We start from the raw sequence: 13,110 nt of genomic DNA on the forward strand, positions 1-13,110 counted from the left end.
GGGATCTTCCCAGACCGGGGCACGAACCCGCGTCCCATGCATCGGCAGGCGGACTCTCAACCACTGCGCCACCAGGGAAGCCCCCTACTAGCTTTATATATGGTTGATTTATTACCTTTATTGTATATTTGCCTTTACCAATGAGATTTCTTCTTTTGTAATTTTCATGCTTCTAGTTGTGGCCTTTTCATCACAGTGATGTGAACAGGTGGAGGTGGGCAGGCAGCAGGGGAGGGTACAGAGCACCAGGCTATAATGTGTAAGCCCTACTCCCTCAGTGAGGGCTGAGACCCATGTAAAAAGTGAAATCACATGGCAAGGTGCTGTTGTGAGAGTCGTCACGAAGCATTCTGTGCCAGGATGAAAGGATTTGAACTGGATCTTACAGCCCGTAAAGAGGGACGTGTCTTGGAACTGCCATATTTTTAGGGATTGCAGGGTTACCAGTTAGGGCTCTTTCACAGCATTATGGGTGGGAACTGATGAAAGTTAGACTAAGGCAGTGGCAGGGACAGCAAAGAACATTGCAAAAGAAAAATTGGCAGGGTTTGCAGGATGAGGACAAGAATGACTGAATATGGGGATTGAAGAAGGGAAGCTGACTGGGGAAGTGAAGGGGTAACATTTCTGGCTTTTTCTGTGGGCCCAGAAAAATGTCATCTCTACATTTGCTCCCCTCTGAATCATGAGTTTGGGGGGATATACATGAACGTTACATATTTGAAGTATCTGTTTCAATATCTTAGTAATACTCATGTTTTCAAATTATGTAACTTTATTTACTGGACTAACCTTTTAAAATTTCGTTTCAGTTGTTTGAGCTTCTCAATTTCTTGGCAGAGAATTTCATCTTCTCCTACATGGGACTGACACTGTTCACATTCCAGAATCATGTCTTTAACCCAACATTTGTGGTAGGAGCATTTGTATCCTTTATTATGTGTTCCATTTTGGAAACTTCTTTTTAAATTGAGATTTGCATGGGTTTTCTGGAGGGGTGATTGATAAGAATACAGTTAAATATATAAAATTTTCCTCTGAGTAAAGCAAATCAGGATTTCAACTTTTTTATCTATTCTATTCTATTTCCATTTTTTGTTTATCACACAAATAATACTAACAGATTGAAATGACAGAAAAAAAGTCTCCTGCCATTCTGCCAACCCCAAAAGATAAAACTGTTTGTCCTTGATTACTGAAGGGAAGAAAGAGAGATTGGATGGTGGGGAGCAGTTTGCAGTCTGCCACAGGGCAGTAGTTGAAAGATGATGAAAGATGGAAGGAGGATCACCCACCCCTCCCTCCTTCCTTCCCTCCCTCCCTCCCCCCATCTCTCTCTCTCTCTCTCTCTCTCTCTCTCTCTCTCGTTGAGTTTTTAAAACCCAGCTGAAAAGGAGAAGCTGATTACATGAAAGACAGCAATCAATAGTGCCAGCCTCATGAGAAGGCAGGAGGAGATGGAACCCAAAGCACGTGGGGAGGGACAGGCCTTCAGTGGGAGGGAGCACAGCTCCGCCATTGTTCCAGGAAAGGGTAGGGTATGTAGAGATGAGGGTACATTTGCAAGATGGCGTTCCTGTCTGATTACTTCTATTTTTATCTGTAAAGTAGGAGGTGAGATCATCTGCTGAAAGTGAGATAGGAGCAGGTGGCCTATCAGTTATCTATTATATAACAAATTACCCTAAAACTTAGCAGCTTAAAACAACAAACATGCATTATTTCACATGGTTTCTGAGAGTCAGAAATCTAGGAGCAGCTTCACTGGCTGGTTCTGGCTCCAGGATCCCTCCTGAGGTTGTAGTCATGCTCTGGGCTGGGGCTTCACTCTCTCGAGACTTGACTGGGGATGGAGGAGCCACCCCAACCTCACTGACATGGCTGTTAGCTGGAGGCTTCAGTTCTTCTCTGCGTGGACCTCTCCATGGGGCAGCGCACAACATAGCTTTCCCCAGAGTGGGTGAGCTGAGAGAGCACCAAGATGGAGGCCAAAGTGCCTTTTGTGACCTAATCTTGGAGGTGATGTACCATCACCCCTTCTGCCATTTTCTGTTGGTCACACAGACAAAACCTGGTACAGTGTTAGCAGAGGCTACACAAGGGTGTGAATACTAGGGAACCCTCTAGGAGGCTGGCTCCCATAGGTGATAGGAGTTTTGAGGAGAAGGTTTGGAAATAGTGGTTGCAAGAGTGGGAAAGTGAGTTGACCAAAGGAATGCAGTAGAATCGCTGAGCAGTGTTAGGGACCCATTTGAGTTTGAGGAATAAGTATTAACAGTAGAATCAATCTGCCCCGTTGTATGACTTTGTCCAGGAGAATTTAGCTGTAAGCGTGGAGAAAATAGATAGCTGAGTCCGTCTGAGTTTGGTGTTTTGTCAAGTCGGTGCAATGAAAACAGAGGGGTAAGTGAATGCAAGGTATTGGAATGAGTTTTATTAAGATGTGGCTAAAAAAGGAAATGAAGAAGGGAGAGGACTGACTGATGGAAAAGTAGCAGGATCTTTGGACTGGAGGTCCCAGTGAGGTGGAAGAATTATCCGGGATAGGTGAACATGAAACATTGTGGTCAGAGAGAGGGATGTTTGAATTAGTGATTTTCAAAAGAAGTACAGTTTTTAAAAAAACACCTCAGAATGAAGATTCTGCCAAAAGAGATTGGCAGAAATATTTCTTTAATTAAAGCTCTAAGTAGGATCTGTGTTAGAAAGTAAAGTATTACTGAAATGCCATTCTGCAGTCTTAGTCTTCTGAGAATTAACTTCAGGCAAAAAATGATAAAGCCTTATTCATAAGAGAAGAACCTTAGCTGGAAGACTCCCATGAGATCAGTAACTTCATATCCTGCTAGTCTATGAGAAATTTTTTGAGCAGTCAAGTGGTTTGATCCACTATACTTATCCAGAAACAAGGCTAAATATTCTCTATAGGTTTCTGAGTCTGTTAGGAATTGAAGTTCCTCAATACAGAATCCTACCATGGAAATTGACTCTTACCAGGAGAGAGTTGCTCTCTTGCTGGCTGTGTCTGTTAGGATATAGGTTTGGTTTCATGTGGCAGTGACCCAAGTTAACCAAGGTTTAAAGAGGATAGAAATGTGTTTCTTTCTCATGGGAAAGTCTGGACTGATGTGGCAAGCTCTGCTCCACAAAGTCAGCAGGGACCCAAGCAGCCTTACGAGCAACCTTAGGGAGTTGCCCTTGTTCTTAGGGTCCCAGGTGGCTCACCCCCACCAGAACATGCACACATCACTTCCACCTAACACCCATGGGCTACACCTCCCAGCAGAGGAGGCTGGGTGTCTATATACTCAGATGAAAATTGGAGGTGATGGGGAAGAGTATCTACTACTATTGAGGGAAGGAAAAATAGATATTGGGGATATAACTAGCGGTCACTGCCACGTTGACCCACATGTTTTGTTGTTACTGTTTTATTTTCTTGTTTATTGTTTTTTTTTCCAGGGAATCACTACTTTTAATAACCTTTGGATTCTAAACTAGTTTTAGATTTACAGAAAAATTGTGAATACAGAAAGTTCTCATATACCCCACACCCAGTTTCCCCTATTGTTAACATCTTACATTAGCATGGCATGCTTGTCACAATTAATAAACCAATATTGATACATTATTATTATTATTTATTTATTTATTTTTGCGGTACGTGGGCCTCTCACTGCTGTGGCCTCTCCTGTTGCGGAGCACAGGCTCCGGACGCGCAGGCTTAGCGGCCATGGCTCACGGGCCCAGCCGCTCCACGGCATGTGGGATCTTCCCGGACCGGGGCACGAACCAGTATCCCCTGCATCGGCAGGCGGACTCTCAACCACTGCGCCACCAGGGAAGCCCTTGAGACATTATTATTAACTGAAGTTCATACTTTATTCAGATCCCCAGAGTTTTTCCCTAATGTCCTTGTTCTCATCCAAAGTCCCATCCAGGCTGCCACATTTTGTCGAGTCATCATGCCTCTGGAGGTTCCAGTTGACTGTGACAGTTTCTCAGACATTCCTTGTTTTTGATGACCTTTGACAATTTTGACGGGGTACTGGTCAGGTATTTTTCAGGGTGTCCCACGACTGGAATTTGCCTGATGTTTTTCCCGTGTTTAGACCAGGCTTGTGTGTTCTTTGGGAGGAAGACCACAGAAGTAATGTGCCATTCTCATCACATCATGGTAAGGGCACATACTTATCAGCATGTTAATAATGTGGGATTTGCCTGTCTTTCTTAATTCATGATATTGAGCATTTTCCATGCCCTTTATTGTTAAAAAAAAAAAAGGAAAAGAAAACATGTGAGTAAAATATGCCTCTTGAAATTGTCTTCTTGAAAGGTTGCCTTCTTTGGAAATTTTTGGTCGATTTTTGACCCCCAATTTTTTTGAGGGGAGGTGCCATTCATGGGTCTGCAATTATTGTGAATATTAAGTGACCATTAGCACTGTGTTTAAATCTGCTGTTGCAGGAAACGGCCAAAAGGCTGCAGCGTTTCTCCATTCCCCAAGTCTGGTTACTAGGGCAGCAGAGCCTTCCCGGAAGTTGTGTTCCTAGGTTGTAAGTTAGCCTGGAATGTGCCAGGAAAACTCCCCCTAAGTTTATGCCTCACTACTTCTTGTTCGTTTTTTTTAAATTAATTAATTAATTTATTTATTTTTGGCTGTGTTGGGTCTTAATCACTTAGCCTAGATAGTGTTTGTCAGGTTGCTCCATTGTAAAGTTCCTCAATTTCCCCCCTTTCTATGTTGTACTGCTTAGAAGGGAGTCACTACAGGGAGCCACACTTAGGGACTGGGGAGTTCAGTTCCACCGCCTCGAAGACAGAGTATCTAGAAAATTATTTGAAATTCTTTCCACGGGAGATTTTTCTATTCTCCCCCATTTATTGTTTGAAGCTATCACTTATTTATATCAGTACGAACTCATTGATATTTATTTTATACTTCAGGTTATAATACAGTACTTCTTTTAAAATTGTGTTGCTTGACCTGTTCCAGCTTTGGCCACTAGAAGCTCTTTCAATGGGCTCTGGTGTCCCTTGTGTTTGTTTAGTTTTGTTTTGTTTTTGTTTAACTTTCTGTGAGTGCTTCCTCACTTTCTGGAACTATAAGGTGCTTCAGGCTCATCTTATATATTTTCTGCCCCAGCCCTAGAATCAGCCATTTCTCCAAGGAGCCCTGGTTCCTTTTATTGGGGAATGGTGTTAGAAACCAAGATCTGGGCTCTAGGTATGCTCAGTGCTACTGGGTGTCCTGGTTTCTAAGCCCTTCCAGCTGACAGAGGAGGAATATATATGTATATATTAGCTCCTGAATATATGTGTATCTATAAATATTTACATAGGTAGCCATCTGTATTTCTATTAAGCCAGATACCAATGTCTCCAACTCTAATCCGTTACCATATGGGTCATTCTAGCCTCCTCCCCTGCTGATCTGTGAATCCCCATTCCAATAGTGGGAAACCTGGCTCCCACCTTCTACCATCCATTACTTAACTGTTCCATTCCAGCATGCATAGTAATATCAGGATTGTTACCCAGTGCTCCCATGGGAAGCAACTTTATCAATGAGCATGTAATGCTTATCTGCAGTTCCTTTTGCCTTTAGTCCTACAAACTCCACGCATTTCCAAAGTTACTTAGGTCAGCACTGTTTTCCCCCACCTTCTTTTTTTTCCCCCACCTTCTTTTGTTTTTAATCTTAGATTTTCCTTTATATTCCTTTCAGAAAATGAGGTGGAGACTGTATTGTAACCCCTGAAACCAAAATTGTATTTTAAAGCAAGAGTCTCTATAGAGAGCAAACTGGAGAAAAAGACACTAAAATTGGTTTCTAGTTAAAACCGTTCTTAATTCCAATTAAGCCTTCCCTTTGAAGCAGGGTGAAAGTGTAAACTCAGAGAAGTACATCAAGGTTAGCAGGAATTTCAGTGGTATGAGGTGTTTGAGCTGCCCTTTGTTCTGAGGAAGCAAGGGCAAGTTTAGCCAGTATTACTCTTCCCCCTACCAACACTGTCAGTTAAGATGAACTAGACTGTTATATTAGTAATCTTAAGGTTATGCCAAAGAAGCTCTGTTTTTAAACATGTTCCTATTCATCTAATGAATATCCTATATCTTAGACCTGCACTGTCCAATTTTGGTAGCAACTAACCACATGTAATTATTTAAATTTAAGTTAATGAAATTAAATGAAAATTTCAGTCACACTAGCCACACTTCAGGCACTCATCATGTTGGACAGTGCAGCTATAGTACTATCGTGGCAGAAAGTTCCATTGGACGGTGCTGAGTCAGACAGTGGAATCTAAAGACTGTTACAGGGAGGGGGAAGGGTAAGCTGAGATGAAGTGAGAGAGTGGCATTGACATATATACACTACCTAACGTCAAATACATAGCTAGTGGGAAGCAGCTGCATAGCACAGGGGGATAAAAGCTCGGTGCTTTGTGACCACCTAGAGAGGTGAGATAGGGAGGGTGGGAGGGAGGTACAAGAGGGAGGGGATATGGGGATATATGTATACATATAACTGATTCACTTTGTTATACAGCAGAAACTAACATACCATTGTAAAGCAATTATACTCTTGTAAAGATGTTAAAAAAGTTTTTAAATTAAAAAAATAAGTAAAGACTGTGTGTTAGAAACTGAGCTCCCTAAGATAGTGTTTCACCATCTTGAAGGTATAGTGTAAAGAATGTTAATAATGAAAAGAATTATCCTTAACCTATTAATAATTTTAGATTGCTATTTTCTTGGGAAGAGCTGCCAATATTTATCCCTTGTCCCTCCTACTTAATTTGGGTAGAAGAAGTAAGATTGGATCAAATTTTCAACACATGATGATGTTTGCTGGTAAGTTATAATTCCCTCTCTTGCTTACTCCAAGAAACAACTCACAGTGCATACACCAACTTGATTTCGGACGGAAATGATATGCTGATAATGTGAGACTCCCTTAAATATTAAAGTTGCAACCTCCAGTAGAAAATTCTTTTTAAAAGTGTGCCATTCCCTTCTATGGGGATTTTTTCATGTTCTGGTTCCAAATTCCCAGTTCGGAACTATGTCACGTGTAGTGGAGGAGGTAAAGATGATGCATTTTCACACAAAAACCTGTATGTGAATGTTTACGGCAATTTGTAATTGCCAAAACCTGGAAACAGCCCAACTGTCTGTCTTCCAGTGAGTGAGGGAATAAGCAAACTGGTACATCCATGCCATGGAATGCTCCTCAGCACTAAAAAGAACAAACTAGTGATACACACAACAACATGCATGGACGTCAGAGGCATTATGCTGAGTGAAAGAAGCCAGGCTCAAATAGTTACATACCATATGTTCCATTTACGCAACATTCTCAAAAAGACAAAAGCCCAGCGATGCAGAGCAGATCAGTGGTTGCTAGGGTTTGGTAGGGTGACGAGAGGTTAGACTAAAATGAGGGTAGCACAAATGAATTTGGGAGAGGGGCGATGAAACCACTCTGTGTCTCACTTGTAGTAGTGGTCACACACCTCTATACATTTGTCAAAATTCATGGAACTGTACACCCAAAAGAGTGAACTTTAGTGTAAGTAAATTTTAAAACAGATTTCAAAAAATTGTTAAACGATCAATGCCTGTATCATCTGCTAATTCTTTTTGTATTTGTTTGTATATACTTTTGTATGTTAAAATATATTACGTATTTGTTCATGCTCTTCTAAGGTCTCAGAATGTGCCCTATTTCTCTGAATTTATGAAGCTCGCATTGTCCTTCCATTCCCTTGTAGGCCTTCGTGGTGCAATGGCATTTGCCTTGGCCATTCGAGATACTGCCACTTACGCCCGCCAAATGATGTTCAGCACCACACTTCTGATTGTGTTTTTTACTGTGTGGGTGTTTGGTGGTGGTACCACCGCCATGCTGTCATGCTTGCATATAAGGTAAGTAGTGAGGGGCCCTCATTTTAATATTAAAATATAATATGGGTTGTTTTAATCATGAGACAATTTTGAGCTTTGACAGGTCTCTAATATTTCGTTTCTTTTCAAAAGTATATAACATGTAGTACAGAAAAAAATGGAAAACATGCAAAAGAAGAATAAAAACTGTTGTTAACACTTTTGAGGGATGTCTTGCTAGACCTCTTGCTGTGCTTTACATATTTTTTTAACAAAAGGGGGCAACACTTCAGGTACTCTTGTAAACTGATTTTTAAATGTAATATAGCATAGACATTTATGTTAGTAAATATCATTATTTTAGTGGCTGCATATATTATAATTTATTAACCAAATCCCTACCATTGGACTTTTGTATTGTTTCTAGGATTTTGCTGTTATGGCTAACAATTGAGGATTTTGCTCTTACTGAGTGTGAACGTTTGTAAATGCATACACCATTGTGCACTTATCAATTTCCTTAGGATGCATTCCTAAAAAGTGGAATTGCTTGGTCAAGGGATATGCCTCTATTTAAGGTTTATGATCCGTATTACCAGACCGGATCAAAAATCTTCTTATATTTGCAGTATATGAGGCAGTCCGGTTTATCCCAACCCCAATCACAACTGGATATTGTCATTCTTTCTCATCTTCATGATCAGCATGGTTCCTGACCTGACAATCCAAGGCCAAGGTTGTGACGTCTTAGTCTTGAATGCACACTAGTTAATGTACTCAATTGGAAAACTCCCTTGTATCTCAAGAGTTCTGCCTTTGTTTCCATGGGTATAGCAGTGTATGTTGCTAAAGCCTTCGTAGATTTTACTTCTGTGTTTGGCTGTAACTTCATAGACCTTAAGAGCTACTGAGCTTCCAGCATGTGTAAGGTTCATTAGCAAAAACAGTATTTCACATCTTATAGAATCTGTTCTCCATTTTTTTTCATTCTATTATGCCTTTCTCTTAACACTCTAAATTGCAGCCGGCGCTCAGACTTTGAACGTTGTTACTGCCTTTCTCTCCCTTTACTGTTCAAATCCCTTTCTTACAATTCCTGTGCTGTTATTGTAGATAATTGAAAATACACCAAAATAATGTTCTTGTAACCCTGATTATTACTTCAGGGAGGACCTGGCATTTGTTGAGCACCTACTATGTGCTAGGCATTGTGCTAGGTACATTTTACGTATTTGTCTAATGACAATCGCTCCATTTACAAGTGAGGAAATAGAGGCTTAGAAAGTTTCTAAGTTATTCAAGGTCATACATATCATTAAGTGGTGGACAGAGGAGCCTCCAGTCTCACTTAATTTCTCCTAGAATGCTGCATCAAGAAATGAGGGTGGTCCATTTTTGAAGGATTAAACTCCTTTTTTACCTCAAGAGCTTGTAAATGAAGGCTCTTCCTTATTCTACTAAGAACAACAAAATTAAATGTGAGATAATTTAGGAAAAATAACAGTCTTAAGTGGAGTCTCAGTGTTTAAGTAGAATCAGTTCTCTTCCCTAACTGCCTTCCACGTAAACCAAACCAAATACCCACGCTTACCCCCCGCCAAAAAACCCCCACAAAAACCTACCTATTCACATAAAGTCGAATCTACCTCACCAGCTTTGCAAGCTTTTTGGCTCCATCTTGCCTGTCCTGTAGCATAGTTTGGCATTCAGTTGTATCCATTACTTTACAGTCTTAGGTTAACTCTTGTTACTGTTGTTGCTGTTTGGGGGGGTTTTTTTGGCCTCTTTTCAAACAGAGACTGGAATTTAAGTTTTTCTTACCTCCCCCCAAATTTGTCTAGTACAACTGTGAGGATACTAAAAAGTCCTCCAGGTTTAAAATTCATGCAGGATCAGACCTGACTTTGAGTTCTTGCCCCTTCGTTTAGTAATTCTGTGATCTTGAGCGAGTTCTTTAACCTTTCTCAGCCTCAGGTTCCCTGTTTGTGACGTGTGTAACAGTACCTCCCTCCCAGGGTTGTTGTAAGGATTCAGTGAGCTAATTAATGTCTGTAAAGCCTTTTATTCATTCATTCGATAAATACTGATTGAGAACCAACTATGTGCCATGGTTCTCTAACTTAGTGGTTCTCAACTGGGGGTGATCCCCCCCGCCAGGGACATTTGGCAGTGCCTGGAGACATTTTTGATTGTCACAATCTAAGAGGGGAGGCCAAGGATGCTGCTGAACGTCCTCCAGTGCCCAGAGCAGCCCTCACAACAAAGAATGATCTGGACCAAGATGTTGGTAATGCGAAGGTTAAGAGACCCTGGTCTGGAGAGGTGCAGTGGTAGTAATAAGATAGAAGAGGTCCCTGGTCTCATAATGTCTATACTGTGGTGGAAGAAGACAGATAGTAAGCTAGCAAGTAAATAAATGAAGATGACAATTTTAGATGATGTTAAATGCTATGATGGCAAACAAGGTACTATGATAGTAGCTGGGGATAGATGTATTTTATAGGTGGAGATCAAGAAAGGTCTCTCTGAGGTTAGATTTGAGCTCAGTCTACCTGAATGACAAGATGATGCCAGTTAAATGGTGAGCAGGAGGAAGAGCAGTCCAGGCAGAGGGGAGAGCATGTGCAAAGGCCCTGAGGTAGGCACAAATGTAGCCTATTGAATGGAAAGGAACAAAGCCCACCTAGCTGGACTACAGTGACTGAAGGGTAGGTAGGAAACGAGGTGGGCAAGATCCTTTAGGGGCAGGGGTTGGCAAACGTGTCCTGTAAAGGGCCAGAGAGTAATATTTTAGGCTTTGAAGGCTGTATGGCCTCTGTCTCAGCTACTCAACTCCAGCGTGAAAGTCCCATAGACAATATGTGAATCAGTTGCCGTGGCTGTGTTCCCACAAGACTTTATTCACAAAAGCGGGAGGTGCACCGAATTGGCCTGTGGGCTGTAGTTTGTGGACCCCTGCTATCGGGTCCTGTAGGACACGGTAAGGAGTTTTTTTTTAAATCGAAATTGGCAATCTTGTAGGATTTGAAAGCAAGAAAGTGACATGATCTGTCCTGTTGCGTGGACAACGGCTCCTCAGTGAGTGAGAGCCAGCCAGCTCTTCGTAGGTCCTTTCGCATAGTCTGTGACAGTCACCTTTGGCTCCTTGTCATTTACCACATACTTTGCATTTCTCCATCTCCAAACCTTTGCTCACACTGTTGCCTCTGCCTGAAATTCTCTCACTCCCAGGAGATGGCACAGCTCAAACGCCTCCTCCTTTTGCCCTCTTCTTTTCTCTCAGCACCACTCTTCCGTCTGCATGGAGTACCTCTGTTACAGCACGTGTTTTGGTCAGCCTTGTAATAATGATATTGTTATAAGAGCTACCATTTAGAGAATGTTAGTGATGTATGGGACACTGTTTTAAAATCTTTAGACACATTTTCTTGTTTGATCCTTGCAGCGACTCTGTGTGGGGTCTGTCATCCCCATTTTCCAGGTGATCGAACTGCGGTTCATAGGGCCGCATAACTTGACTGAATTCAAACAGCTAGAAAGGAGATGAGGTCAGATTGGAACCCAGCCCTCCTGGATTGCAAAGCCCTTAGGGATTATGCTCTAGTTGTATCTGTCTCCCCCACTAGTCTGTGAGCTCCTTGAGGGCAGAGCCGTGTCTAATTCATGTCTATGCCCTGTGCTTAGCACAGTGCCTGGCAGATAATAACTGCTCTGAGAAATTTTATTACCTTGAATTGGCCTCCAGTACTGTTCCATCTGAGAATTACAAATGTGCTGTCTTCAGGGGGCTTTCCTGGTGGTGCAGTGATTAAGAATCTGCCTGCCGAGCTTCCCTGGTGGCGCAGTGGTTGAGAGTCCGCCTGCCGATGCAGGGGACACGGGTTCGTGCCCCGGTCTGGGAAGATCCCACATGCCGCGGAGCAGCTAGGCCCATGAGCCATGGCGTCTGGAGCCTGTGCTCCGCAATGGGAGAGGCCACAGCAGTGAGAGGCCCGCATACTGCAAAAAAAAAAAAAAAAAAGAATCTGCCTGCCAATGCAAGGGACACAGGTTCGAGCCCTGGCCCGGGAAGATCCCACATGCCGCGGAGCAACTAAGCCTGTGCACCACAACTACTGAGCCTGAGCTCTAGAGCCCGCAAGCCACAACTACTGAGCCCACGTGCCACAACTACTGAAGCCTACACGCCTAGAGCCCGTGCTCCACAGCAGGAGAAGCCACGACAATGAGAAGCCCACGCACCGCAACGGAGTAGCCCCCGCTCACCCCAGCTAGAGAAAGCCCGCACACAGCAACGAAGACCCAATGCAGCCAATAAATAAATAAATAAATAAAATTTATTTAAAAAACCAGAAAAACAAAAAAACCCAAATGTGCTGTCTTCAAGACCACTAGATGTCACTTGAGATACACAAATGTGATTAGAGTTTAATCTGGCTAAGAAGATATTAAACAGCTTCTGGCCATCTTAACAAGGAAGAAATGAGCGTTTCTTTCAATTCTGAAGCTGGTCGTGGCCATCTGTTTTCAAGTCTTTGGCCCTGATTCACTTGCCTTCCAGATAAGGTCGTGCATCATTTTCCTCCCTTCGGTGTTACTGGGCTGCTCCTGCTACAGCTTCTCACACTGCTATTTTTACTGTGTTGTCTGTAGTAGTGACCTTAATCGATAAACATTTGAGCACCTATTGTGTGTCAGGTACTGTGCTAGACTCTGGGGATACGGAGATGAATTGGGACATGGCCTTTATCCTCAAGGAGCTCACAGTCTTTTGGGGGAGACTGACCGGTAAATAACTATACTGTGCTAAGTATTATAATAAAGGAATCTAGAAAGTGCTGTAAAAGTACAAAGGAAAAGTCCCGCCTGAAGGGGCCATAGAATGGTTCCTTTGGAACTTGAAAAAGGAGGACAAAAAAAAAAAATAAGGGGCAGTACATTTCCGATAGAGGGAACACCATGAGCGGAGGCGTGGAAGCTCAGGGGAGGACAGGATTTGGGGAGAGGAGCAGTCGGTCTGGCTAACAGCGGGTATGTGGGCGAGGATGAGGGGAAAGCTAGGCTGGAGCAGCGGGGGAGGCTAGCTTGTAGAGTCTTGCATGCCACACAAAGGACTTTAGACTTGACCCTCTGGGTTGCAAGCTGCTCTCAGAGTCTTTTGTCCAGGGAACAAGCCAGTGAGTTAGTTCTCTGCTTTAGATGGCTAACTCTAGAGGAGAG

General features: G+C 42.6%; 1 protein-coding gene across 1 annotated transcript in view; it reads left to right on the plus strand.

The window, feature by feature from the left end:
- The window catches only part of SLC9A6 (solute carrier family 9 member A6), a 50,117-nt gene that overhangs the window by 24,232 nt on the left and 12,775 nt on the right, over nt 1–13,110 (plus strand). The window contains exons 10-12 of the mRNA XM_079910679.1: nt 813–926; nt 6,747–6,858; nt 7,779–7,932. Of these exons, the coding sequence (XP_079766805.1) occupies nt 813–926; nt 6,747–6,858; nt 7,779–7,932 (380 nt within the window). The remainder of the gene's footprint in view (nt 1–812; nt 927–6,746; nt 6,859–7,778; nt 7,933–13,110) is intronic.

Source organism: Stenella coeruleoalba, assembly GCF_951394435.1.
Source record: "Stenella coeruleoalba genome assembly, chromosome: X".
NCBI lineage: Eukaryota > Metazoa > Chordata > Mammalia > Artiodactyla > Delphinidae > Stenella > Stenella coeruleoalba.